The 15,744-nt window shown below is 36.1% G+C and overlaps 1 protein-coding gene across 6 annotated transcripts in view; it reads right to left on the reverse strand.

Moving 5' to 3' along the window:
* Positions 1 to 4,969: 4,969 nt before the first annotated feature.
* STAG2 (STAG2 cohesin complex component) overlaps positions 4,970 to 15,744 on the reverse strand; it is a 79,332-nt gene continuing 68,557 nt past the window's right edge. For 2 of the 6 annotated variants that reach the window (XM_086756759.1, XM_086756760.1), the window contains exons 27-34: positions 13,845 to 13,993; positions 13,225 to 13,353; positions 12,671 to 12,876; positions 12,100 to 12,289; positions 11,901 to 12,014; positions 10,160 to 10,286; positions 9,744 to 9,821; positions 6,992 to 8,970 (exon numbers count right to left, since the gene is read on the reverse strand). In XM_086756759.1, coding sequence (XP_086612885.1) covers positions 8,752 to 8,970; positions 9,744 to 9,821; positions 10,160 to 10,286; positions 11,901 to 12,014; positions 12,100 to 12,289; positions 12,671 to 12,876; positions 13,225 to 13,353; positions 13,845 to 13,993 — 1,212 coding nt within the window. In that variant the 3' untranslated portion in view covers positions 6,992 to 8,751. The other 4 variants (XM_086756763.1, XM_086756762.1, XM_086756761.1 and 1 more) reach the window with 4 other exon arrangements.

The raw sequence follows: 15,744 nt of genomic DNA on the forward strand, positions 1-15,744 counted from the left end.
GTAAAACATGAGCAGTGCAGGTGTCCCCACGCCTCTCCCCCATCAAGTCCCACAGGGATAACAGGCCTACCTTACACTGATGCATCAAATCTGCCTTTTTATTCCTAGAATACAATGGTCTGAAAGCCTTGGCCCAAACTCAAGCTGGTTTATTTCTCTGTAATTTTTCTCTGATAAGAAAAAAAAAAGAATTATCCCCTTCCCCAGGCAGGTGAGACCTGACTGCATTTGCTGAGCTCCAGCTGACCACACTGATCAGTTTAAAATGGACAGCAAAGGTAACTTTTCAGTACTCTTTCTGGTGGAGCCAGAACGTGGCTGATCCAGGATTACAGGACTGACAAGGTCACCGACAGCTGGGTGACAAGCTAACAGAGCAATAATAATTAATTACCCCTTCAGAGAGGAGATGAGCACCACACTGGTCTGACACCATGCAGAAGGCAGAGCCTGAAGAGGAACCGCGTTGTGGCCGAGCTGCCAGCCAGGACCCAGCACACTGCCCGGTCAGAGTGATCTTGTTCTCCAGATCCACGTAACACTGGTGTCAGCTAGATCTGGTGCCATGATTTGTGCATGTATCTGTGTGTGTTCTGTAGAACAGGAGTCGTTACCCACCCGCAAGACACATCCTGCCAAGTTAACACATTTTTTGATTATACACCACTGAGTGGTTCTATGGACCACTCCACACATCTTTCATTTCTGGTAAATGAGTAAGAGATGAACAGCATATTATTATTATTATTTTTTTTTTTAGATCTGACTTTCCTTGTGGGTAGCGATTCAAGAAAAGTCTAAATGCCATGTCTTTTCATAATGGATCAAGTGTCCTAGATCTAATACTGTTAACTGAAGGAACATGGGAAGAGATGACGCTTCTAAACTAAATCCACAAAATCTGTGGATCTGTCACAATCTGCGACAAATCAGTAGCATGCCAGAACAAACCAACCATCTATTCTCTTTGATTAACTCAACACAAATCCCAGGAAAAGGAAAGGAACGTAAACAGCTGAAGTCGTGTCCTTGGTAGGCTCTCTGTTCTACAGAGCTCCACTTCTTCAGGTACACAAATCCAACCCAGCTGAGCTAGAGAAGTATGAAAGTTAAAAGTTGTGAAGTTGTTCTGAAGTGAGAGATGAAGTGTTGGAAGGTTTAAAAGGGAAAAAAAAAAGAATACAGAATTTAAAAAAAAAAAAAAAAAAAGAATTTGTAACAAAAGCAACTTTAAATAGAACATCTGTTCCTTTCAGCTTCATGGCACTTCAAACAAGCTGCCTTCACCAGGTACAAGATATTGATATGAGCAAGAAAAATACAACAACACAAAAAAAACCCCAAAACCAAACAAATATCCCCCCCCCCACCCCCAAAATCAAAACAACCCCATTCCTAAACAAGGAAAACTACTGATAGTCCAAATCTGTAGGCTTCTCCAGTTACAAGCACTTACACAATATGCCCTTAAACCATAATACCTTCAGCACCTCAGACAGGATGGGAATGACAAGATAGCGTTTTCACTGACAAAGCCACTTCCCTAATCCGTGCTAGCTTTCACGGAGCACTTCAATTCCTGGCTGTAACGGCAGACTTCAGTTGAAAAACCGCCCCAAAAAAATGTGCTTTTCAAGATGCAAAAGATTATAAGCCAGCAACAGAAATAATGGAAAGACAGGTTTTGTCAGTTGATACGCAAGAACAGGTGTACAAGAGACAGCTCAGTCTTTTAAGATGAAAAATACAGAGAGAGCAGGCTAAGTATAAGATACGTCGCATCTCGAAGTGCTTTTGTGCATGATACAAAAAACAAGTGGATGTGGTTTGCTTTTTTGCTTTTGGTAGAGTTCAGCAGTCTAAGAAGAAGAAAACAGAATATAAACCCGTGAAGAGATGTGTTAAAGTAATAAGAGATCTGCACGTTCGTCACTCAAGAACTGTGGTTTAACTGCTATTTAAAAAGCAACAGCAAATTGCCTGGCTTCCTGGAATGGCCATGTGGTGTGGTAAATACGAGGTTTCACCTGGAGCTGCCAACATCGTACCAGGGCTGAGGCACTATCAGATAAATACTCAGCCTGAGCAGCGCACGATCACAAGGGTGAGATGAAGCCCTGTCACACGTCCCACAGCTCCGAGCCAACCCAAACTACTGACTGCATCAACTGCGGCACAGCGCTCCCACCAATTCCAAGGAACTGCGGCCCTACAGTGCCTGCTTTCCCAAAGGCACTCTTAAAGAACGGAAATAAATGGGACATTGGTGGCTTATTCAAGCAAATATTCTAGGTATGTCCACAGCCTACCAAATTTGAAACCAACTGCTGCTGTTCGCATTGATCTGAGCTGTCATCAGCCACCTCCACACACAAGAAACTGTTTTCAAACTAATTAACCAGTTTCTCCAAAACATTGTATTACTGAATGCTTTCATGAAGTAATTACCAACTTCACATCCCCTTCCCAATTTGAATTGCTCTAGAACCTCTAGAGGTTTAATTATTTTGATCTATAGTTTACTGTATTATTTTTTTTTAAATAGCCTTTCTAAAAGTGCAGAATTCAAGATGTTACAAGCTGAACACAAATCTCACTTTTAAAACCGGTAACTGCAGCTTTTTCTTCAATAAAAATAGTTTATAGGCAAAATATGATGGGCCTTCCTATTCTTTCCCAACCAAAAAATGTTTGGAAAAGTTTAGCGGCAATTAGACCATCAGGTTTGGGGAGCATGCCAAAGTTATAAAGAACTGTAGATGTTCTCTAGAAGAACAGGGACGTTTTCACGCGGGGTTCTGCCAGCCCTCCATCCAATCCATTTAACGCGCTTTGGATCATTGATAGGGGCACACTTCTAGCTTCTTGTCTCTGTACTGCCACTATGATTTCCATCTGTAAAATCCGACAGTAATTACAAAGAACACAACAAAAAAAGCAACTGAATCTCTAGTTGGAAGGCACTCATTTACAAAGAATCTATAATGACTCACAGTTCAGTTGTTAAAAACTTAAATATGAAAATTAAGATTTAATCAAAAATACATTCAAAGAAAGCTCAGCAACATGAAGAAGGGCTATAGGAGAGAGACAGCTGAGGAAAATGATGGGCACAATCGATACTGAGTTGTTATTTTTAAAAATAAAACTATTATTATAGAATACTACTGTCCTACGTTACCTTGTTTTCCAAGTATGTGTCATCATCCACCTCCATCAAAGTTGTGACCCCTTTGGATGCCAATAAATACCACAAATGAAACAATCTCAGTACTAAAGATTGCTCAGGATGATGAAAAATGAGGGAACGGCATAAGCTGCGTTTCAGTATCATAAACTGATTAAAGGAAAATTAAATTAAAGCAGTTAAGTAAGAACAACCAGGTTTTAAAAGAACTAATTTGTGTTTTAGGAAAAGAATTCTGAAGCCCAAATTCACAATTTTGACAAATGCTTCAAAGACCACAACACTCATCTGGTGGCAATAAATAATAACAACAACAGATACAGGCTGAAAAGCAGCCTGTGAATCAAAGCATCTCAAAAAGCTCAGTAGACTTTTCATGGGTAGGAAGTTAAAACTTAACAGCATTGGTATCTTGAAATCCCATGCTAGGACAAGTGTATGTGTAAACTAACAGAAACGAGTAAATTTTGAAGCAGGAATTATTTAGTTATACTGAGATTAGAGAAGATGGGGATCTACTGGCTCTAACAAGCTACAGGAATCAGCACCACATCATCCAAAGGGAAAAAAAAAAAAAAAAAAAAAAAACAAACAGCAATCACTAACTTCACACATATTGTCTTTGGTTTTTTAATATCAAGAAATACTTTTTACAGAACATGTGAAGACTATTCCTTTGAATTTCATTCTGTGTCAGTATCTTCTCCGTGGCCTCTCTGGTAAACTAGAGGACAGGCTTTACTTTCTCTGAATTGTTTGTTGTTTTCTAAATTTTTATCATGTATCTCTTCAAAACTCAAATGCCTTTCATTTCCAGGCTTCTGTATCAAAACGGTACAACTAAAACAGACTTTGCATTGTATAGTGTCGGTAATTTTCTTGTGTTATAAACTTAGAACCTATGAAAACCATCTTCCACAAGATACTATTGAACTTACAGCAGGGTTTAGAGACAGGAATGAACACTTCTAATAGTAATTAAAAAAAAAAAACATTCAAAGTCACATTAGCAAGGACTAGACATATTGTCTCAAGATTTTAAAATGACTCTTTTAAAAAGCCTTGTAACAGAACGGAGTTATCAAGACACAGAGCTGCTCAGCACTTGAGAGGGGAGTGGGAGGGGAAGAGATGTTTAGGGGTTTTCCCCTCATTTCCTTGCTGTGTTGCCAATCAAGCTGAGAATGTTCACCATCACACGTATAATAAGTGTAAGAAATGGAAAGTAGCACACACTTTTAGTGGTATTTCAACAGGACTGTATAGAGTATCTCCAATGTCAGAACCAAAAGCATTCTGAATAATGTCAGGTAAAAGTTAAATTGGAAAAAAGAAACCAACAGAAAGGCTATTGATACACCTTTAAAAAGCGTAACACCAAAATAACAACTGATTTCTCGGCATGAAAAAGTTCTATACAAATTTTAAAAATTTTATTTGCAGGTACTAACCTCTTGAAAAGCTCACTCTGTATTTACACTAATTCTTTTAACAAGTTTATCTCAAATTAAAGCATATTTAAAACAATCATGATTGCATTAACTTTTCTACTTTAAATTATTACCCAATTAGTGCTTTATTCACATTTTAAAAACTTGTACAATTTATTACAAATATAAAACAGTGCAGTTTTTCCATACATTATCCCAACTCTGCGACAAACACTTAAAAGACATGGAAAAAGATTTTGATTTCTATAAACATAACATTTGCATTACTCATACCCCTTTCTTGGCTGTCCTCCCCTAGCCCCGATTTAAAAAGATCAAACATACAACATACTGTAGGTTTATTTTTATTCAAAAAGTTACTGTCTCAAGACATAAATACAAATCAGAAAACAGTACAATTAGGACAATAGAATGTGGAGGACAACAGGTTAAGGTAAATATATAAAACATTTTTAGCTGGTTGAAAACAAAGCTGTAAGAACTGCTTTCACAAAGAAACACTCCTTCAAGAGTAAGAAAAATCAACTTAAGTTTAAAATCATATATACAGTCCTCTCAGCAGTTCTATTAAATGCAGTGGTGTGAAAAAACAATATAGGCAGTACTTTTAGACATGAGAGTATTTATTTACGTAAAATGAGTTAGGCAGATCTAGTTTTGAGTTTGTTGTTACCCCATGACTTAGTAAAATAATTATATTTTATCGTGACCCTTTAGATAATCTATGGTTTTTGGCTACCACAGCCGAATGAATGTTTAATTTCTGAGTCTAAAAACAGGAAGCCTTTTTGTATTCACCCATCTGGGGAGATTCTTGTATTGCAAGCATATTAAGGCATGGAATGATTAAAATAATATACCTCAAGAACTGAGAGACAACTGACAAAAAATATACATATGTAATATAAGTTAATATTTCCTTTAAAATGATGTCTAGCTGCCTAAGCCTTGCAAAATGAGTCGATGTCAAAATGGCATAGATCCACTTTCTGTTTTAGACCAAGTTTAATTTATTTGTGAATGGACACAAAATGAAGTTTAAAGCTTAGCTTTCAAATAATATTATGGGTTGTTTATGAATTTCTATTATCCAATCTAATTTACATACAGAGGAAATGTACTGTAACCTGTTAGAAGTATCTTTAACCTGAAGACTGCTTGCAAAGACAGATAGATAAAACAATATAAAATACAAATTTAAAAATCATTTTTAAAGCATGAATTCTCATGCTCTTCTATTTTTAAACATTGTTAAACTTTCAATATATTTCTGAAACCTCATAATTTTAAGTTGGAATTTAAAAGTAAGAAAAAACTAAACAAACTGCGCAATTATAAAATCAGCACCAATTTATATATATATATAATTTTATTTAAAATTTAGATCCCTATTCCCACACTCTAATAAGCTGTATAATTTTTGTTTAGAATTTTTCTGCAAACATACTACAATAAGCTTCTTTTATTTGGAGACAAAATACAGTGGCACTACTGGAAGGAATTTCACAACATTACATTTTTCTTAAAGGACAAGCAAACTTTCAGGGTTGGTAATGGGCAAGCATGACTGAGATCTGTTACTTTCTGGTAATTCATAGTTTATGGACCTTTCTGAGAAGGCTCTAGCATGAAGCTTTTGGAAGAAAAGTGTGTTTTAGAGTAAAAAGCTGTTAAAATTCTGCTTTATGTATTTTTTTCCATGATTAATACAAACCTTCTGTTGCTGAAGTTTGCATTTAATTTAAAATACTGACACTCTTCTGGTTCTATCACTGTAAGAAAACCAATCCATCTATTATTTCAGTTCACGGATGTAAACAGCAATCCAGCAGAGCTCATGATTATTTAGTACAGCCAGCAAATGTAGAGAGAGGGGCTCACATCTGTACCAAACACCTCTCAGACTGTTAGATTAAAACTCAGAGGGAATACTTCTTATGATCCAGAAAAAAACTGATAGTACATAAATAAAATATTGATTTTTTTTTTCCCAACAAAAAGTGTAGCTTATCCTTAAATTGTTTACTTGTCCTTTACATTTCTTTTTTTTTTCAGGCAAACAAAACTGCCCCTTCAATGCACTTGATCTTGAAAGCATGTCATTCTCCTTAGAGAAAAATCTGTTCAGAATTTCACTGTATCTACCACAATTTTGTATTGAAAAACTTCCTCTTCCACTTAGAAAATGACTTCACCACTGATTTATTTGCTGCTCTGGTATTAAAACATTGACACCCCAAGAACCTAAAAAAAAAGTTAGAAATGGTGTCAATTTGTAGTTTGCTACACATTTAACAAAAAACAAAGCAATTAGTATATGATTTAAGATTAAGACACTTCAAGATATGTTAAGGCATTATAAGTTTATTTTTCTTCCAAACCAGATTCACCACACTTCTGATTTACGTAATAATAAGAAAAGGGAACCTCATTCATTAGAAAATATTTTTCTCACACTTCAAATTAACTAGATCCAGTAGGAATGTGAAAAAGACTGTGCTTTAACTATTTTCAGTTATAATTGCAAAATAATTTTTAGTTAGTTGCCTAACTTAGACTCCTTTGACAATACCATTCTATAGGCCTTAACTTGAAATCAAGGACGTAGTTTCCAGCCACTAAGCCTGAGACAAAACCCAGTATGCGCTGGCGGCTGCTCTATCTGCGTTCATACAAACAACAGGTTGGCTCGCCACAGCTAGCCAGGACACAATCCTAGTACTTCCTATTAAATATATCAACTGTCAGGAAGACAATGAAAAAATGAAACAATAATCAGGTAAAATCAAAATACTGTGCTACAGGAAATTGATTAAGTGAAAAAAAAGCTTTCCTGAAACAAAGAATCAGTTTGCACTTCCCATGTGGGAGCAAGCCATACAGTTTTCTATGTCAATGGAAGTACGTGTCGCCACTGATATGCCAAAACAACCCCCAGAAGATCCAGATCTTGTGACTGTCCTAGCTTTTATAGGACTTTATAAATCAGAACGAGCCATGAACGACTTAATTTCCCTGAACCTTAACAGTGCTGTCTGCATTTATCTGTTTACAAACCAAATTTTACTGTTCTTGGTATTAAATTCACTTTAGACGCATCATACATACGCATCACACCAAGACACAACCGCCTCTTGTGCCAGCAATAACTGGACACATCAAAAAATGAGCAGACTAAAATTTTGATCATAAACCACGTGCATCTGTATGAATTCAACAGCTTTGTTATGTCTAGGTCTATTAAAAGCAAGTGCAACAACTCCAAGAATAACGGACCTTTTAAATAAATGATACGAATAAAGCAAATTAACTTTATTCAGAGAAGGGTTTTTTTGCATTTATGGAATTGTGGTTTTTTACTTTTGAAATACAGACTGATAAATTCAGTTCTGATTTAATACAGCTTCATGTTGTCCCCTAAACTATTAGCAGAGGTTTCCCCATTTAGGCAGTTAAATTCATTTAGGCGGGGTTTATGCTAAAGAGCAGCTGTGTTCTGCGATGCAGCTGTTTCCTGCAGTCCTGCTTCCAGGATCAGTACCCTTGCTGTGTCCTGCCTGGGAGAAAGCTTTGCTAGATGGTGCCCCCTTGACCGTACCAGCTCGTTTCAGCGCATCACTGCTCCCCCCATGCAGAGGAGCAGCGCACAGCCTGTTCTGCCACCGATGGGCTCTCAGAACCGGCTCCAGAAGCTTGCAGAGCAATGCGACTGTGACCGGCTGCCATCATGTGGTGACACTCCCACACTGCAGCTAAGGAGTGCCTAGCAAATCCTGGGCTCTCGTGGGATCACGAATGAGAAATAAAGTAGTAGGAAAGAAACCTAGCTAGCAGTAAATATATTCAAACTATTCTTAATTAGTTGTTAGAAACTGAAAAGCTGAAAGGTTTCTGAAATCAATGAAATGCACCTGTAGAAAACCAAATTTTCAGTATTGTCAAAATAAAAAGTGACTGGTATTTCACAGATCAATTAAAAATCAGAAAGAGGAGGGAAAGAATTATTTTAAAACAGAGTATCAGCAAACAGATGATATACTTTCTTGGTGTTACTTCAAGAACAGAACACACAACGCACAACCTAATCTGATTCATTATTACTAAAGCAAAGGCCTACTGGTACAAAATATAAGGATTTGCATTTAAAACAGTATTTAAGACTTTTTTTTCTCCCATAACAAGAACAGGTTCACGCTGCAACAATACTGTAAAAAAAAATACATAACCGTCTTCCAAATTCCACCAAGCTGTCCAAGATTCCCAGGAAGCCTTGTTGTACTGTCCTCTGCTGGCTTGCTGCAGCTTGTTATTTCCAGTGTAATTTTGTACCAGCTACACAAGGTCAAAAATGGCTGCATACATTACAAGTGGTTCAAGACAGAAGGAATCCCTCATGCAGATTTTTTAAAGAGAATAGAGACTGCAGATTTATCAAGCCGGAAAAAAGGGCAACTGCAAGCAGAAACTACAGACTTCAGATGTTTTGGACCTAAAACTTCATATGGAAAGAAAAAATACCTCTCATCTCTATAAACAAATATCTGTATTATCTCTATTATTTATTTTTCTTCATTATCTTACTTATGCACAAAAGTAAATATGCCAATTTAAAAATAATTTTTAAAAAATAATAATAAAAAAAACAGGAAAAAACCCACCACCCAGTGTTAACAATTGGTAATGACATCAGAGTCATTCAACAAAGCTCATCACAACAAGAAACTTGCCTTTAATATTGTGTATACACAATTTTTTTTGTTGTTGTTTTTAAAGCTCTTTGCTACCAATTTCTGCAAGGGTCTTTTCCATACCAGATGTGTTTTTTTCCCAGATTTAAAGGCTTTTGATTTTTACATAGCTACATATAAAGTATTAAGAACAAAAATCCTATAAACTTAGAAAGAACATTGACTACCTTAGAATTTATGAAGCTGAATTACAGCATAAAATATTTCACTGACTGTATCAGTCTGCCAAAATAAGCTCATGAAAACAACCTAAAGATTGCATTCCTTCCATTTAAAACTTGAAATAAGATAGTATTGTAACCTCAAGATTGATTTTACATTATTTTCCTCTAATTCCTCTAATATAAGTTAACCTACCGATTCATCCATGATTGAAGCAGGGTCAAAGAAATCTGGTTTTAGCTCCGTTCTTTCTCTCCTGTTCTTTGATGGTGGCTTTAGAAAACAAGCAAATAGACATGTTAACTGCAATTCCGGAAAAAAACCCAGAGATTTTAAACTATAATAAATGAAGCTGAACTCTCAAGGGGCAAATAATTTACTGGGGATAAATGTTTATCTCTCACATTATTATTACAAGAAGTGTTCTTGCTTTTTACATGGCACTTTGAACAGATGGCACTTGTACACAGATAGTGGAACGGCCATTTAAGAATGCAGAGATCAACAAAATTATTTTTGTTTCCGCAAAAGGAAATCTTGATTCAAATGTCTGTCTTTATAAGCAGAAATACAAATCCAAAATTCACTAAAAAGATAAGTAAATTTCTTACTAGGTCTATGTCCATGGTGTCAAAATCCATGCCTTCATTGAGGTCTTCAATCCGCCCTTCTGATGACATCATCACATCTTCAACAATTGGCTCTTCATCATCTTCCATTAGACTTGTGCCACGTCGACTGAAATGAAAAGAAAAAGTATATTGTTTAGGACTAAATCAAGTTAAGTTTTATTTTAATATTTTAAAAGCTAATGTTCAGTAAGGAACTGCCAACAAACAATAACTCCCATTAGATAGAAAAGAAATTAAGTCATTAAATAAATGCCTAACTACTATTAAAGAGAGCTGATATTTAACCAGAAGACACTAAGAGAGCAAGGGAGAACAACTAACAAAGATCAACTTATGGAACTTTGTGGTATAGCGCTAAAATGAGTACTCTGAAAGGCTGCAGGAATTGACAGGCAAACCAAAACTACATCTAGTCCACAGATTTTAACACAAGTATTTATGCTCAAGTGAGAAATAACATAAGTTTTGCCATCTAAACAAAAATAGTTCCTGCCTCATGACAAGGCAAGGAGGAACATCTTTGTGATAAAGTGGATGCATAATTCCATTTTCAGACATTCCCACAGAGTCCTCTATTGTCTTTCCTTGCAACTTCTACATACAACATCACACCTTCTGAGAAAAGTAAGGAGTCATTCTAATTGTACTATTTGGTGCGGCTATATTTTAAAAAATAATAATAAAAAAAAAGACAACCCAAAACAACTAATACAAAACACTGAAGCTGCATTACATGAAGTACTAGTATTAAAGAATTAAAAACAAGCAGGGGAAGATGTAAAGCTCCCCAGTATATATATCCATGGTTTTAGTTTACAACCTGTACTTTTCTCCTGTAGAACCACACAGTCTCCATTAAAGCAGAGAACTGCTAAAACTATTCCTCCCCTCCTCAGCTAAACCAGCAATGGAGCATGATTTCATTAGCGTGCATATCAAAACACACACGTGATGAATCACAATGAAGTAAATGGCACTAGAGGAAGAATGTATGACCTCTGAAGGCCAACATTAATTTAAGAAACATTAGGCTGTCTTCATCTCCACTCACAATATGGAGTACAAGGTTTTTGTGTATTTGCGTTAGGAAGTTCTACAAGAACTGGTACTACAGGATTCCTCTCAACTTTGGTGTTACCTTAGGTCAGAGAAAATCTGCATCAATCACAGACATACTGAAGACAGCAGCTTCTTTAAAAGGAATACTTTTTTAAAAATAAAAAAAGTAGTTGAACCCTAAACTTACAACTCAGAAGTAAAAGGAGAACAAAATAGTAGAATTAAACTGAGCAGAAACTTTCTGCTTCACACATTGAACACTTATTTTAAAAACAATTTTAAAGTGTTCTGTTTCTAAAAATGACTCTGCAGTTGGGAATACATAAATAAGATGTTTCACATGTTGCATTGATTATATGTACCTGCCACAGATAGCATTCAGCTCAACAACCAGTCCCCTTTACCACAAAGATCACTACTATTGAATTTTTCTGGACTTAAGTTCAAAAGTAAGCAAGAAGACAAACACATTTATTCTGCTAAATGTATCACCATCCACTTTTATCATTGCTTTTCTAAAGCAACTTAGAATTCTAAGCCACAGAAAAACACTACTCAAGAAGCAGAACATGTATCCCTCTTAAAAGATACAGGAGTAACAGTGCATTTAATAAACCCTCCCTTTCCCAAACCACTGAAGGAACATTTCACTCTCACTCACATAGCGTGTTGCAAGTTGGTTCTCAGCTTGACGTAGTTCATCGCTGCCCTCTCCTGTTGTTGTCGCGCGGCTTCTTCCTGTTGCCTTTGAGCCAACATCCACGTTACTTGCGTGCTTAAAAAGACCATTATTCTATTTTAAACACAAACTGGTTTTGTGTATGAACGCTAACACAAAGCAGACCTACTCATCTACGTACTTGTAATCGAGCGGAGCTTGGTGGTGTTCAGGCTGCACAGGATAGACACCCATATAACCTTCTTCAGGTCGCAATCTCTTGGGCTCCCTCATTATTGTGGAAGTAAGCTGAGGTGTCTGCATCATGACTGGTGTGTGCATTGTCTGCTCCCTGTTCAGCCACATACTGTCACTACTGCTGCTTTCTTCAGCTGGAAGGGAACACAGGACATCAGTAAGTTTTTTCAAACTAGTCTAAAACTGAATGTCCATATATGACTTAAATGCATGTAATTCCTGCTTACTGAGAATCAATTTCTTTACTTTTAGCTACAGTCTTGCATATGCCCTCGAAGGCCTGGAGTTATAACCACTGGTTAGAGTATTTAAAATACTTTTATACTCTATGACTAAATGCAGCATAGTGCCTTTATTTCCTTTTGTGAATCATTGTTATGTTATATACGTGCACAGAAGTTATCCTGTTTTTAAAAATACATTAAAACATACAAATTCACTCAAGCTAACAACTAGGGATCAACGTGTGTAGTTTGTATGAGTATCTACTCTACTTATGATAAGAAAAGTTCTACCTTCAGGTACTTTCCGTTTCCCTGTTGCTGGCTTTGTCTTCTTATTTCTTACTGTAGATCCTCGACTACTAATTCCACTAATTACTGACATAGTATCATCATCCCCACCAGCTAATAAAGAGTTTCTGTAGGACATGAGAGGAAGCCACACATCTTCCCTTCGTAGAGACATCTGAAAGGTCATGAACTTCTCCAAGTAAACATACCTTTAAATGGAAAAAAATAATTACAAAGCTGCAAAATATCGATAACAAGATGCTAATATGTCAAAGTAAGTAACTACTGAAATTAACACCCAGTGTTCCTCAACTAGTTAACAAGACGACCTGACAGCAAATCCAGCATACGACTTCTGTTCATCCACCATAAAATGACAACAACAAGGATAAACACAATTTACCCTTTGTGATTATACTTGACTGCATTAGTGTAAAATTATCTTTATGTGCTGGAAATACCACTTTAGGTGAAAGCAACACACATACATACATATCCAGATGCATGTTTTCTAGGATTATCATTACAAATATTAAGAATATTAAGAAAATACTTACACTGTTCTTTTGTCTTGTCTGAGAAGTTTGGAGGAGAACTCACTCAGAATATCAAGAAATGCCAAATTTAACGGTGGGTGGCTCTCACCTTGTGGATTAGGCTCCTTAAAAGCAAATTCTATGCCATCCCTAAGAGAAAGTTAAAAATTAATTCACATAAAGCACAAACTAAAGAAAAAGCACCAAGAAAGCAGTAATTCAATGCTTCCATATTCTAGAAAAAAATAGTGGACACTATTCGTAATTTGAATCTGGGTGCACTCTGTCATGATGTTTCTACTTTGCATTTCAAGTTTTCTGCATGAGGCCCACGTGACCACCACTGACCATGAAGTGGATCATTTCTTACTATTATGGACAAGACATTGAAATCAATATAGCATCAAAACCGCTATAGTTTACAGGCTTACATAACGATGCTGAAGAATATCAACATCATTTAACATTTGGGTTTAATTAGAGACAAAACTGCAGTCATCTCCTAGTTTATAAATGGGCTATATCATCACTACTGCTGATGTATTTTGCATTAACAAACCGATTTTGAAAGACTGAAAAGATATATTCATGTTAGTCAAGAAGTGTTTACGAAAACGGAAGTAATATAAGCACACAATTACTTGTGTAACATAGCAATAGCTTCTCTTGTTTTCAACTGATCCAGTCCAAACGTTAAAGCAAAACGTCGAGCAAGTTCCTTTATGCCACTGAAAGTCGGTGATGATCTGTCAAAATTATAACCATTTTCTTGAATCATTTCATTGAAAAGCTGTACGAAATAAAAAGGGAGATTTTCATTTATTAAAAAGATTATGTCTTCGGACTAACTGACACAGAGCTAAATTTAAATTTAAAAAGCATTTTACAGCTTTTTTTCTTAAATTGACAACCCCAAAAAAACAAACATGGAAGTTTAGGAAAGCAGAGTCAAGGCTACTCTTGTAGAGTCTGTACTTCAGAGTTAGTCCTTGAAATGCACATATCCAAGCACACGTCAAACTATGTCGGATGACGGATTTCAGCACTTGCCTAAATGAGGTGCTCTGGAGCTGACAATACTAAAAATAAGTAGGATTCCCCAATACGTACACTAACAGGGAAGAAATAAATGTGGCAAATTCTCATAGTTTGTCAAACTACTATTTCCTTTTTTTTTTCCCCCTCCAAAATACAAGTATAAAATTCTAAAAGGGAAACGTCTTCAGGGAAGCTGCCAAAGACACCAGAAACTGCCATTGAGGATCAGACAGTTGACAAAGCTGAACCCTCTGAACTCTACAGTCTTTTTTTTCTTTGATCAATCCTTTCCTCATACTACTGAATTTGACTGTAATTCTCTTCAACAGTCAATGTTTCTATTATTTTCTAATTTTGCTTAACACACTCAGCCTTCACTCTCTTATGTAACACAGAACAAACTAAAATCAGATTTACTAGGGCTATGAACATTAACTTTTCATTTATAGATACATTTTGGCCTATAGTTGCATACTTGTCTTCTATGTTGGTGTAGCTCACTGCAACTTAGTTATACCCTTTATCCACTATGACTTCTAGTACTTTATCTCTGGTTTATTTTTAATAAGTTTTATTTTTAATAAGTTTTCCTGGAAAAAAATGCTAGTTACATGTTTAACTTTTCACGTGGGGTTGGTTGGTTTGTTTGTTTTAGAATACTTGGGTCCCCTCATGTTACTCTTCTTATTGCCATATTAGCATTGTGTAACTGCCTTGTGATTACATGCATAATTGTACTTACTAGATTCATTTTCTCTGTCTGCTTTTTAAAATATAAGGGGCTGGTTATTCATGAGACAGAAAAGACTAATAAGGATAGCATTTAACCAATATCACACAAAAAAAAGTGAACTCTGGTGAAAAGTCAGCGAAAACTGTAGGAGAACTTAGTGTTTAGCTGCGTATTTTATGTTGCAGTTCCACCAGCGACACAAAGTCATGCTGCTATCAAAAGGAAAGGCCTCATCCTCCCTTCTGCTGGCAACAGCCATATAGATATACCAGTCTGGTGGCTTCATCAAGGACTTTTGCAGGTCAGTTCTCAACCAGAATCAAGATCTAGATCTAGATCCACTATGTGGCTCTATGACCTCTAACACAAAAAAAAAAAAAAAAAAGTGTGGGGAGAGAGAGGACAAATAGGGGTACATTTTTCCTTTCAACAGCAGAGATCTAGATTGGATTACAGTGGCTTGCAGAGACACAGCTTTATTGTTCTGATCCTGTAAATAAGATTCATGCAGATGGTTCATGTGAGCAGATGAATCCGATTCTGACCTCGACTGAATTCATCAGGTCTCCACACAAACAAGCTCATTTACTGAAGAGAGCATTAAATCATTTTTTAATTTCAAAGATGGGTGAAGCCCCTACCAAACATTAAGAAATACTGAATTACTAAAACTTCCCATTACTTCTCAGAATAGTTTAAAAAAAAAAACAAACCAAAAAACAAAAACAAAACAAAAAAAACAACACAAACAACAACAACAAAACCCCATA

The sequence above is a fragment of the Chlamydotis macqueenii genome, chromosome 11 (assembly GCF_036417535.1).
Source record: "Chlamydotis macqueenii isolate bChlMac1 chromosome 11, bChlMac1.mat, whole genome shotgun sequence".
Classification (NCBI taxonomy): Eukaryota; Metazoa; Chordata; class Aves; order Otidiformes; family Otididae; genus Chlamydotis; species Chlamydotis macqueenii.